The 14435-nt window shown below is 44.0% G+C and overlaps 1 protein-coding gene across 1 annotated transcript in view; it reads right to left on the reverse strand.

Annotated features, from left to right (window-relative positions):
• Tcerg1l (transcription elongation regulator 1 like) overlaps nt 1–14435 on the reverse strand; it is a 185612-nt gene that overhangs the window by 35654 nt on the left and 135523 nt on the right. Inside the window, exon 8 of the mRNA XM_021210325.1 lies at nt 4444–4513. Within this exon, the coding sequence (XP_021065984.1) occupies nt 4444–4513 (70 nt within the window). The remainder of the gene's footprint in view (nt 1–4443; nt 4514–14435) is intronic.

Genomic DNA, 14435 nt, shown 5'->3' on the forward strand with positions numbered 1-14435 from the left:
AACTGTTTGGGAAGGATTAAGGGGTGTGGTTGTGTTGAAGGAGATGTGTCACTAGGGGCTTTGAATATTCATTACCATGAATTCTCTCTGCCTCCTCCTTGTAGATCAAGATGTGAGTTTTCAGCTGTTCCTGCCACCATGCTTTTGCTCAGCATCATGCCCTCTAATCATTAGGAACTGTATAAACACTTTCTGTTATAAGTTACCGTGGTTATGGTGTTTTGTCACAGCATTTAGAAAATTAACTAAGAGACTGAGGTAGGAAGAAGGGCTCAGCTTACACTGTGAGGACAGGGTCTCTGTATACTGGCCTCCTTCCTACTGACAGGGTGACAGCCATTCTTTGTGCAGAAAGCACCTCCCTACAACCCCAGACAACACTATTCAGACATGGGCTTGGCTTGAGGATTGTCCAGGGATTGGGAGCTTCAAAACCTCCCATCTTGGCCTTGCTGGCCCAGGATTGAAAGTTACCATTAAATTCTTGTGTTTGTCTTTTGGATGATGACATTCATTTGTTCTGAATGGACTCTCCTTGCCCTAGGGCCATGTCTGGAATAAAGACCTACAAGAGGATGAATCATAATCATACATTTCCTGGAAGAGAATCTCATGATCACAAGGGTAGAGAGTCTTTGTAGGACCCATCTCTTCCTAGGTGGTCTGAAATTGCTTTACACTCTAGTTCCATCTGGGAAATCTTTGTCTCTGGGAGTCAACCAGTAGTGGCAGATTTGGAGAAAGCAACTAGATGCCAGAAGGCCACTTCTTACTCATTCTAGAATCTTGGGTCTTCAGATAGAGCTGTCCATGACCTCTAAAGGTACCTATATCAGTTATTTTCCTTATAGCTGTGACAAAACACCCAACAAAATCAAGGTACGGAAGAGTTGACCTTGACTCATAGCTTTGGGGCACGGTCCATCATGGCCAGGAAGGCTTGATGGCAGAGGATGAGGTGCTACTCACATCGTGTCTGTAGTTGGGAGGTGAACAGAGATGAATGCTGGAGCTCCATTGGCTTCCTGCATTCTAATCAGTCTGGGATCTCAGCCAGTGGGATGCTGCTGTCCAGATTCAGGGTGGATCTTACCCCTACAATTAAACATTTCTGGACATGCCCTTGTGGATACATGCAAAGGTGCATCTCCTAGGGAATTCTAAATCCTGCCAAGTTGATCATCAAGATTCACTCTACTTGATCCAACACTTTTATGGCAGGAGTCTGTCAGCTTTGTACATCCAAAGTCACTAATTGCACCCCAAAATGTTAGAGGCAACACAACCGGTCATTTAGTCAACCTAGTGGAAGAAATCTATACCAATGTGATAGAAATATCAAAACTATATCAAAGCCACTGTGCCAATGGTAACTCAAGGACAAAGTTCATCTATTAGCGGGAATTGCTATTCCTGCCTAACAAAACCTGGCTTCTCAGGATGGGGCAAACTTCCATTTATGCTGATGACAACTTCCCTATAATGTTTCATGGTTACTTCCATTTTGATTTCTAAACTAGATGACATCTTTTTGCTGAGTTCCCCCAAATGATTCCATTTGAATTTGAAATAAAGTCTCGACTCCCTAAAATAGATAGCACCCTCAAAGCAGGTCCAAATAATAAAAAGACCCACTCCTCAGAAGGTAGGCAGTGGCTGGGCTGCCAAGCACCGTATGAGAAGAGGACACACAGCAGTAAGTCAATTTTCGGGTCCTGGGAAAGATGCATGAGTTTGCATCAGGAACACATTCCACTAAATAGTAAATAACAAGCTTTCGGAAATGGCACTCACCAGGTAGTTTAAAATACTTTTGTGTTTTGAAAGCTTGTCATTGTGACATATTTCTCCTCCAAGGGAATTTTAGGAGAAGTATCATTTGCGCCTACATTATCTGCACAATCAATTTAATTCCATCTGTGTTTGAATGCCCCAAGTGGGTATCAGCTGTGCCAGAGCTCATCAAAAATGCAGGGGTGGAGAAGAATCTAGAATCACCACCATCATCATTTAGCCCCTGTTTCTATATATCATGACATATTGGGCCAGCAGTTACCCCTTACAAGAGAGTTTTCAGTGCTCTTGAAAGTAGAAAAAAAATGTTATTTATTCTAAAGAGGCAGGTCAAGATTATATTCTGTAATATCAAATGCATATAGTGCCAAGATCTCTGAGGTGCCGCTTGTAAAATGCAGTGGGGCATGAAGTGTCATAGGCACTGCAGAAAAATGTGTAGTAAGAAACTGCACTACGGTGGGGCTGCAGGCACAACAGGACTGCCTTCTACTAGGCACCGGCAGACAAACGAACCAGATCCTCTTTCAACACACACAGGGCAGGCCCAACCTCTGCACATACAGGGGAAGACTCAACTTCTGTGAACACAGGGTGGGTGGCCTACCTTCTGCACATCAAGGAACGCTTACCTTTGCTTGCACAGAGCAAACCCACCTTCTGCAAACACAGGAAAGACCCAGCCTCTCTCTATACACCAGCTCAGAAATGAATGGTTTCCAGGGCTTCCTAGAATATGCTAGGTTCTCAGTCTGGCTACTTCATGGTTACAGAACATTTTCCTGCCTGAGTTTGTTAGGCAGACACAGTCTCACCGAGGCAGCCCGGGTGAGGACCTGGTGAGCCTGAAGGCACACCAGCATGTGACAGGCACCAGCCCCTCCCATAGCTGCAGTGGATAGACATGTGCACAACTGCAGACATTGGAGCAGCTCCACAGGAAACATCTGTGCTTGTTTCAAAGTCAGTCTTTAATTCTGGAAGTCATTCAGATGATTAAAACCAGAATTAATGTTTTGATGTTATTTAAATGCCAACTGCTCAGAATCCAAGGCCAGTCCATGTCCCCTGCACCACGGGGAGCTTGTCTTGTGTTTCAAATGCAGGGTATGGGGTACACAGACCAGCTGGGACAGCTTGGCTGACAATCATGGTGTGAGCATAGTAGCCCAAAAGCTGCCCTTCCTCCCATTCCTAGAAGCCTTGAACCATCAAAGGCCCTGCATAAAAATCTCCGGTGGCCAAATTCTTTGACCCTCCTACAAAGTACAAGTGGCCTTTTAAGGGCAAGAGTTGAGACAGTCAGAAAGTAGAGGACTCCAAGATTTGGATGACAGGTTTGGCCCCAGGGCCACACAGAGACCTGTCCCTGCTTCATAGCAGCTCACCCTTCACACATCCAGCACCACCCCCAGACTGAGGCCCAGCATTTAGAGGCCCAAGGGTGAGAAAAACAGTGTTCAGCCTTTTACCTGTGTAATTTTGTTTGGTTTGGTTTGGTTTTTTGCTTAAAATTTAGTGCATAATTCTGTAGAGTTCTGTGGGTTTCCTCTTGGTTCTGAACTCCCCTAGTTCTCCCTCCAGTCTAACTGGCCCATTCATAAGAAAGAGGAATCCACTCTAAGTTTCAGCTCTCTGGGAATGCTGACCCAGCATCTGTTTCCCACACCATCCCTTTGTTTACTGAAATATCTCAGGATGAAGGAGCAAAGAAGTGAAAATGGATAATCGGAGCTGAGGTAAGATCTCATCCTTTGTTCTGTCAAATGTCTGCTTCTTCTAAGGGACAATTTTAGAGAAGGAAATGTTGCCAACATGCTTGACCAATGCCTTTAAATTTTTGGTCCAAGCTGAGGGAGCTCCAGAGAGGAGATGATGCAGAAGCCAGGGAACGCTGGTGAAGGTGCCTGATGGGCCCAAGCAACTCTCAGGTTCCAGTAGGATATCCATCCAGGTCCTACCTATGCCAATGACAACTAAATTCATGACATAGTTTTCAAAGTACTGCTTGGCATTCCAGACTCAACCCCACTGTTCTCAGTCTACAAACATGCCTACAGCTCCATCCTTCCTTTCATCTGTCCTGTTCTGAGGATTCAAGATGCCTATATTGCCCAGAGTAGCCCCCTATATATGATGTTAAGTATATAGAGGACAGACCAGTGGCCTTGTGAGAGACCATTAAAAGAGAAAGGACAGGTTTCTGTCCCGCACTTGCAGCCAGGCAACGACAAGCAAATTTGATAGATTCCTACATGTCACTAAGAGTCATATGCACTTCTGCAGACAGGTCCACCGTTTTACTTGCAGAGGAACGAACTTCTTAGACACGGGTTGGATGGATTGCAAGCAAGACCCAGAGATGCAATGTCCAGCCAGAACTGCCTGCCTTGATTTAGTATCTTACAAAGCACAGGTCTGCCCTGAGCTGGGGGCCACATGGCCATTTCCACATGGTTCTGGAAGCTGAGCATGTGACCCTGAACTTCGGTGAAGTTCCCAGAGCAGGTGCCAAGAGATAATCCAGCCATCTACTTCCCAGTTAAAGTGATTATTTTTTTGCTCAAATTCAATGCAATCAAAGCACTTTCTCTTCACAGCACCAAAGCATCAAGGGAAGACACAATAGGAGAGAACAGTGCCACCTACCTGTTCCTCTTAGTTTTCACACTTTGGTCGTCATTGCCATCTTCTGAGCTGGATCCATCGCTGCTTTCAGCTGAAAGAAACACATTAACACAGCTGAAGGGTCAGACTCGGTGCCCTGGAAGCCAGCAGGCAGCTGAGGTGCTCATGCCAGCCCATCTGAAAACTAATTGGATTTCTCGTAGACACCGACATTAGTTGCATGAATTTGCTTTCTTTGATGCATATTCCTTTCTAATGAAATGCACATTAGAAAAGATACCTGACTGTTGATGTCACAGAGGCCATCTCCAGCTCCTGTGCCCCCAGACATCATCATCCCTTCAGCTGGGCCTAATGAGTAAATAAGAGAAAAACCAACCACTGTTCCACCCTCAGGATCAACCCTTCCCAAGCTGTATGAGCACCGCCTCTCTGCCAGCTGGCTGCTGAAGGGCTAGCTTCTCCATATCGGTCTCCTGGTACCCAGAGCCTCCCTCCATCCATTGCGATAGTCACAGGCCCATGCAGCATACCATATGATCTTCACTACAGACTGGGCCTCTGTTTCCAAAGCCCAAGTGTTTGGGTGATGCACTACTGTTTCCAAGCTGCATGGTACAGCCCTGGAAATACTGCATGACATGGCAGAATGGAAAACATGGATCGGTGCCCCAGGATTTCCTGTATGGCTGCAAGAGCACAAGAATGGGGGAGGGATGGTTTCAGAGCCTTGCCATTTCTGACCCATGGTGCAGATTGGGATCCTAGTATAACAAGAAGTGGCCTAGACTGTTTCCTGCTTCTGTGTCTATACTCTCAAATCCACCATCTCCGTAAGCCGGTCATAATGTTGACAGCAGGGGTGGGGGGAAGTAGAGGAGTTGGCTTGGTAGATTTTTGCCTCCAGGTCCCTACTCCTCTACCTGGGTCATATCCTCTCCTTTGCTGTATATTGCCTTGTATTTCCTAGAAGGCATAATGTCTCCACTCTTAACAAGTGTGAAACCCACAGGGTAGTAATTTCAGTGCATGTAGCACTCTCTCTCTCTCTCTCTCTCTCTCTCTCTCTCTCTCTCTCTCTCTCTCTCTCTCTCTGTGTGTGTGTGTGTGTGTGTGTGTGTGTTTGTATGGTAGACTTTTATGTAGTCAAGGCTGTCTTTGAACTCCTGATCTTCCTTCTTTCATTTCCCTATATTTTCTTTTAAAATACTACTCATTACCATTGGATACTGACCTGGAAACTTCATGTCTACTAGGATTAGGGTTCATAGTGCTGAATTTTCTATGCATACTAGGGGAGAAAAGTGATCAGTTTGTGAACCCTGACATATGCAATAATAAATAACTTAGTAAGATAAGCCCATTGGTGCAATAATGCCATACATGTCATGGAAGTAATCAGCCACTTTCAAAAAGGATCTAAGACTCACTCCACAAGACAGGATTTGTTCTTGGCACCATTAATGAGGCCCAGAACCCTGGGTTAGTTAGGTCTTAGGACTTAGGGGAGAACTGATTATTATTATTCTCCCATTATTGTTATTCCCATAGAACAGTGCATCTCTCCACTTTCACAGAGAAGCTTCCTTTTACAGTAGATGGTAATTAACACAGAGACCCACAACTGGTCAAAATGCAAATAATATTGTGGATCATTGAGCCTTAAATGGGACACAATATTAAACACTCAAAGCTCTGTAATTATCATAGAAAGGTGGGGAAAGGTTGCAAAGCCCAGAGGTGGTGGATCTCTACAGTGAAAAAATGTGCCAATTGCTCATAAGAACTAACAGAGAGTGTGACAATATGCACAAGACCTGTACAAGAGCAAGCCAGATAGAATACCATCACAGAGTAGGGGAGGTCAGAAAGTTCTGCCCCTAGCTGAAGAACTGTTGGCAACTGATGGCTTCTTGAGAGAGGAAGAGTCAGTTTTCTTCATGGATGTGTCCCTGGCCAGGCTATCCAGTAGATGACCCTACACCCATGAACACACTGGAAGTCCTAGTGGACTCTGTGAGTTGTTTTGATTTGAAAAGAGAACCATGAAATGGGGAGGGAAAGACAATGGTAGGGTTGGGATTGGAGGGAAGGAAATGAATGGGTAGACTTGATCAAAACACACTATACTCATATTTAAAATTTCCATCAATCAAAATTAAATAAATAAAATATCAAACCTTTCACTTTTTATGACCTGCATTTAGGATCCTAGGAGTGCCTCAGTTGAGCATGCTCAACCAGTCTGTCTGTTCATAGCTCTGTTCTCCACATGGGCTTTGCAGCTCTTAGTAGGATGAGAGGGCCAGATCTAGAGGCCCTGGATCTACAATGTGTGTAGTGTTGGCTATTGCTTAGGAGGCCTTTTGATCATTCTGAATAATCTCAACACAAGTAGATGACTCTTGTCCAGCTCTAAAATCATGTAAGTCACAAATAAAAATATCTGCAAATTTTACTGACTTTAAAAGCACAATATCAAGGGGAAATTCACCCAAAAGACATTGATTGGGTTGGACTCACACTGCCATTGCCAGTGGTTAAAATTATCCCCTCCACACACAGGAGCCTATGATGAGCACTGCTACTCTTGAGGGCAGTGCTGGGCGAGGTCAGCAGTTCCCACAAAGCAGGAATAAGGCTTGAAGAGTTTCCACTTGAAAGTACCCAGAATGCCTAGCTGAACCAGTTTACAAGGCACACAGAGACACAGGAAAGAACTTACAAGGCCAGTCTGAAAGAAGCATACAGTCTGGAATTACTCAGATAGACTGGACATGGACCAAAGACCTGAGAATCCAAGTGATTTTGTAACAAAAGCAAAGAGAAGCTTTCAGACACTAGACCTCACCATAATGTCCTAAACCAGACACCAGAAATCCATCCAATGTGAGAGGCTGTGTAGATGGCTTGGTAGTTAAGTGTGCATACCACTCTTTCGTAGGACAGAGTTTGGTTCCCAACATCTATACAGGGTGACTCACAACAGCCTGTAATCCAACTCTAGAGGACCTGGAACCCTGTTTTGAACTTTGTGGGCACCTGTATTTGCATATGCACACTTACCTTCCCCCAAAGGGCATAGTAAAAGAAAAAATCTAAAACCCATAGTCAATGAAAAACTAGTAAATTGGACAAGCTCAAAATGAAAAAAACTTTTGTGTATCACCCCCTGTACAAGTGGAGGGAGACCCCCCCACCCCCGGCTAAGTGGAAACAGCAAATTGTAAGTTGCAAATTGTATGCCGGGTAAAGGACTCGCAACTGGAAGTCCAAGTATGCCTGCCACTCAACACCATATAAAATAACCCAGTAAAACATGAAAAAGGCCTTAAGTAGACATTTCTTCAATAAGGAATCTGCAATGAGCAAGGATTCCACGAAAAGTTACTCAATGCTATTGGTCATTAAATAAATGAAGATCAAACACATGGTTCCATCCAGCTTCACATCCATGATGATGGGTGTAAGTATGCTCACAACACGGACAACAGAACAGAAATACACAAATGTCAGCAGAGGAAGAGGGTAAGCGCTGTGAGCCTTGCAGCCAAGGATGTACAAGAAGCAGTATAGTCATTGTGGACAGCAGTTCAGTTATTGCTAAAAACGCTTAAAAAAATATGGCAACGATAATTTTTATAATTTCTTAGATGCATGAGTATACATTCATCATACACATCCAGGAGCCCTACAAGGTCCAAAAGCAGATGTCAGACCCCCTAGTACTGGAATTAAAAGCAGTTATGAGCCACCATGTGGATGCTAGGAACTCAGGTCCTCTGCAGAGCAGTCAGTGTTCTTAACAACTCAGGTGAAAATGATGTGTGTCCTCAACAGATAAATGAACGAACAAAATGTGGAGTTTGTACCTGGTGGAGTGTCCTTCTGCATAAAAGGAATGAAGCACTAAAATGGATTATAACCTGAATAAACTTTGCAGCCCCTCTGTTAAGTGATACAGTCAAGATGCACATGGATTAATCCACACCCTTCTGGCATGTGTACAGATGGTTTTCTCTAGAGACAGAAGGTAATGGGAGGGTGCCAGGAGCCAAGGGGAGGAGTGCATAGGAAGCTACTGTCAAATCCTGACAGAGCTTCTCTTCAGGAAGATGGGAAAGCTTTAGAAGTGGTAATAGTATACAACATTGTAAATAAACTGAATGCCACTAAATGTACATTTTAAGGTGGCTACCTGGTAAGCTGCATGCTACATATATTTTTTTTTTCAGAATAAAAAATATCATGATCAAATTGTTTTATGGAAAAGATCAGAGCTCAGGAAAAATAGTGGAAAACATTATAGTCAAACACATTAATCCCTCAATTTACAGGAGTCCCTATAATTCAACGAGAAAGACAAACATGAACGTATTCCCAGAAACACAAAACAAATGGCCGACAGACCCCTGAGAATCACTCAAAATTAAAGAAATGCCAACTGAAATAAAGAATGGCTTTACATTAAGTTCTGGTGATGTAGAGTGCTGGTGCAGACTACATCAGTGCAAGTGTGTATTGATTGATCCCTTCAGAGAAAGATTTCACAATGTTAGAAATTCAAAGTGTATGTATATGATGATATACATTCCAATAATATGAAATTACACAATAGATGTTCTTGTGAAAATGTGGATATATAAACAAACACACATTAAGTTATAGAACTCATGGAATGGTACTCATTAGCCAGCATAAAACCCCCTGTATCTCTGAAACAATGTTCTTTTCTGGGAGTGCAGGGGTCACTCTGGCAATTTCAGCATGCATCAAGAATAATCTGTGGTTGAAACTTACTAGGGAATCATAGAGTTCAATAGTGAGATCCTGGGTGTGATTTGCACCTGAGTTCCAGGCAGTCACAACCTGTAGAGGCAGAGGTGGTCACTCCTCCCTGTCATGCCAAGCAAGGTATGCCCATGAGAAAAACAGTGGCACAGATGTTATAGGAACAACCAACTACTTTCTGGTTGAAATTTAAGGTCTGCTCCACAGGAGGGAACCCATGTTTGGTACTATCATCCAGGAAAAAATGCCTGAGACTACAGCAAATACAAACCTCAGAGGGGAGGCTTCTGGTATTGGTATGCTAAATAGATGTGATGTGCCTATCAAATTCTTCCAAACATTTTGCTTATGCATGCAGATTCTGCCGCTTCTGGCTCCGAATCAACGGGGCCTTATTTTGACAGTGGGCAACAGTTACTGCAAAGGTTTCATTCATAATGACTGAGACTATTGAGAACAAGTGCCTATTCCATTGCTGGGACACAGTGGCCAATGCATTCTCTCTCTCTCTCTCTCTCTCTCTCTCTCTCTCTCCCCACACACACACACACTCTGTGCGCACCCATACATATGTATGTGTCTCTGTGTGTGTATAATCCTTCTCCAAGGCTTTAGGGACATCAAAGAACATGATAGAAGATGGAGTGGAAAAAATTAAAGAGCTAGAAGGAAGTAGTTCCCTACACACTGGCCATGCCCACCACTATCATGAAGCAGAGTAGCTGTGAGCATGCTAACGAACCAGCCTTGGTCGATTCAAATTTTCTTGTGGAGGGAAATCCTTATAAGGCTCATGGGACCCTCACCAGACCTTTATAGGATCTTCATGGGGTCATTCCTTTATGAGATTATATAAGAGATAAGCAATTGACTGGAGTAGGACTCTCATCAGTGCACCTGTCCTTAAGTAGCCCAGAGAACTGGCTACTGGTTTGGTTGCCTTCTGAGTTAACCATGTAAGCAACCACACTAAATGCCTCACAAGCCAACTTAGACAGCCTTTTCTTTTGTTTGATGGCAACTTATCTGATACAAATATATTTTCTTTATGTCTCTCCAGGAAAAGTCAGGGTTCTTTAGTAACAGAGGCCATCACGGAACTAGACGACTACCAGTAGAGTGGGGAGCTAGCCTTCAGCAGAGACAAAGCCACGGAGGACACAGTCACACTAAGTCCATTGCACAGCAGCTCCATCTGCACCTCCACTGCCGGTCCAGGCAGACACCCACAGGTACTAGCACTTGTCTTCTCCGTACTCCTAGGGAACATTTGAATTATGGGCCCAATGTTATGGCAAAGAAGCTCATGCTAAGAAAGAGCCTGGGCTGGGTGGGGACTGAGGTTGCAGGCTGTTCACTCAGGAGATGGAGTCTATGGAATGCTTTGTTTGGTTGACCTAGGTTCCCTGCTGAAACTCAAGGAGGAAACTCAGCATTTTGGCAGACATCTTTGAAGACACATCTTCAAGATCATTGCCAAAGGTTCCAGTAAGTGTGTGCCATCCCTATATCCTATGCTCTAGCACCACACTGAACCTTTCAGGATTCCTCTTCTTAGCTCAGAAATGGGTGGCTGGGTCTTGCAAATTGGTCTATTCCTCTTGTTTCAGGGCCTACAGCATGCCATATGCTTGTACCCCATTGGTGAGGCCAATGCCATCAGCTTTATCTCAGGGTAGACCAAAGCCCCTGACCTGGATCTTCATCATGCTTGGTTTCTATAGTCTTAGGAGACACACATCTTCCTGATTGGCCTGCACTCACTATTTGAGTCAATACCAAATGTCAAACCTGGGCTTGATTAACTCCAACTTTTAAAAACTGACTGGTTTAGAGAAGAACTAAATTCCCTTCTTCCCTCCTTCTCTCTTATGCTAAGTGAGAAATGGGTAGAAGTTTGGCTTGGGAAAACCACACCGATGAGGGTTGTATAGTTCTATATAACGGGCAGGCTGAAGGGCACAACAGAAGGTGACATGGGTTCCTTCTTGTATTGAGGAAGAGGGTTAACACTGGCTTACCCCTCAGCTGCCCATTAGCCTTTCCTGATGGATGGAGGCCAAATGCAGCTGTGAAGAAAGTGTTATGACAGCATCCTCAGGCCACCCACTCTGGGCTTGGTTCCTCTTGACTTGACTCGTTCCTTCCCTAGCTAGTGACTCCTATCAAGCGCTACCTAAATTCTATTTTCTGTTACCTGCTAAAGTCCATGTGGGACTCTCCCAAGAGACCATGGCTTCCTCCCCCTGCTTAGCTGGTGTCACGTAGATTGACCAATATAGCCATTGAAACAGACCTTAGAAAACAAGGTTCTGTTGCCTTCATTGTAAAAATATCGGGCAGAGACCTGGATGATTGAAAGGTACACCAGGCTTAGCTCATGAGTAAGCATCAGTTCCTCAGACACAGCTAAGCATAACATCTCCCACGTTTACCCGATTCTTCTTGGTAAATTATCCTTATCTTTTTGGGAGGGTTCCAGCATTTGCCTTTCAGTGGCCACCTGCTCCCTTTGTGATGTGGAGACCCAGAACACACTGTCTTGGCCACACAATGCCTAGAAAGTAGCCCCTCCACCAGCTGCAGCTGTGTTTACCCTCCGGATGATTTTTATCCTACTTAGTGAAATGCATGTCACTGTGAATCCGCATTTGTCCTGAATATAAATGACTAAAATATTTGCACAGCAATTGAAGCTGAGTGAGCTCTTGCTTGTCTTTATTACCAGGTAGGGAACAAGACATTGTTAGCCAAGGCTACCTGTACCTGAATTCTCTCTCCTGTGCGGCCTGATCGAGTAGCTTCTTCAGCCTCAGGCCGGACCCACCAGCTTTCAAGTCCTGATCCCATGTATGATAGACCTGTGAGCTGAGTAAGATCCCCCTGCTCTGTGATCCCTTCCTCTGTAAAGTAGGTACAGAGATCAAAGCAGAGATGCCTCCCAACAATGTCTCCAACCTCATCTGAAGACTGGGAAACACTTAGGATCGCTCAGAGAGGAGACTCCCAGTTTCTATGTAGTTCACTTAGTGATGGGGGATTGTTCCGTAGCAACCACGTGGCACTGGAGAACGAAAAGTGCCTAAAGAAGAAGGGAGGGGGAATGTCAAAAGGCAGGAGATGCCTCCCGTGTGCTTTGAAGATGAAGGAAGGCACAATGTGCAAGGAAGTCAGAGGGCCACTGAAGTTGGAAAGGAAGAGGACCGAGCCTTGGAAAGGACATGCCTTGCCAGCACCTGGGATACTCACATTGGACTTCTGCTCTCTATTACTTAAATCCTATCTTTTTGTTTTGTTATAAGATAACTTTTGGTAGATTGTTACATTGACATCAGCAACCCATGCTCAAAACCTGTGGCACCACCCTGCAGGGCTGTTTGATTTTCCAGAAACAGATAAGGGAGCCCCTTGTTGCATGTTTCTCTCTAGCCTCTGCCAAGAGGATGCCTGCGGCCTCTGTCCCATCCCCAGGCCTCATGTTCTCTTCTGCCATTGACGGGAGAGAGAACAGTAGGAGAAAGGGTAGAGCGATCACTGCCTGGCTCTTCCTGCCTCTCCTCTACCTCACGAAGGGCTCAATGGCCAGGTTTTTAATGCATTTTGATATTTAATGCTGTATTGTGCTAGACCTCCCAGTGCAGGAACAGGATGCATTCTGTGGACAGAGCAGGTGGGCTTCCAGGATGCAAAGCTGCCAGTGCATAAGCCAGATGGCAAAGAATTGCACCTCTGGTAGGCTTGATGGACAGCTGATGGAGACATGATTGTGAGCACCTCTGATGGCAGGAGTTTATCCTAGAATGGAGCAATGGGTTCTAGTGAAGCCTCTGCTTCTCATTTCACATTACATCAACAGCAAAACTACAGAGCCATAAAACATCTGGATTCATTACAAGGTAATTAGAGGGTAATTTAGATCTCCCCAATCCCTCTGCAAGGCCAGGTGAATGAAAAGGTGGATTCCCTTCTTCTTTTTTGTTTTCGTTTTTTTTTGTTTTGGTTTTTTGATTAGATACTTTATTTACATTTCAAATGTTATCCCCTTTCCTGGTTTCCCCTCTGAAAATCCCCTATCCCCTCCCTCCTCCCCCTGCTCACCAACCCACCTACTCCCACTTCCTGGTCCTGACATTCCCCTATACTGGGGCATAGAACCTTCATAGGACCAAGGGCCTCTCCTCCCACTGATGACCGACTAGGCCATCCTCTGCTACATATGCAACTGGAGCCATGGGTGGATTCCCTTCTTAACTGATGAATGACAAAGGATAAGTACTTGAGCCATGCCTAGTAAACTGATGCTGAGATCTCCTACTCCCTTGGTTTATATCATGAGTGCTCACCATACACACAAACACACACACACTCACATACTCACACACTCACTCACACACTCATGCGTTTATGCAATACTCATATACGCATACACATGCATATTCATATACATACACACATGTACACACATAAATATGTACATTCATATACACATACTCACATATACACATATGACATACATATACATGCATGCATATATACTCAGACACACATATTGACATAATCACACATAAACACACCTCTCATATGCACACACAAACAACACATGTGTACTCATATATACACAAAGCACAAACATACTTGCATATAGGCATACACACTATCATATACACACATACACTCACATACATACATGCATACTTATATAAACATGTACACTCACACATTCACATATACTTACATACTCATATATACTCTCACGTAATACCATACACACATACTCATAAACATAATACACATTCACACACATTCCCATATACACAAATACATATATGCATACTCAAATGCACATACTATATATTAACACACATATACATTCACATAAACATAAACATGTACACTCATATACACACATGTACGTTCATGCACATTTATATATTCATACATATAAACACATGCAGACTCATGTACATTTACACACACTCATATACACTCACACACATGCACACTTATACATATACATTCCTCTCATATATACATATTCCCCTTGTCTCCTTTGTCTCTTATACACTCACATTTATTCACACACATAAACATTTCTGTACTCATGCACCAAACTCACATTCTATCATACACACATATTCTTACATCCACATGTACTAACATCTATGTGTCCTCTCTCTCTCTCTCTCTCTCTCTCTCTCTCTCTCTCTCTCTCTCTCTCTCTC

The sequence above is a fragment of the Mus pahari genome, chromosome 1, assembly GCF_900095145.1.
Source record: "Mus pahari chromosome 1, PAHARI_EIJ_v1.1, whole genome shotgun sequence".
In the NCBI taxonomy this organism is placed as follows: Eukaryota; Metazoa; Chordata; class Mammalia; order Rodentia; family Muridae; genus Mus; species Mus pahari.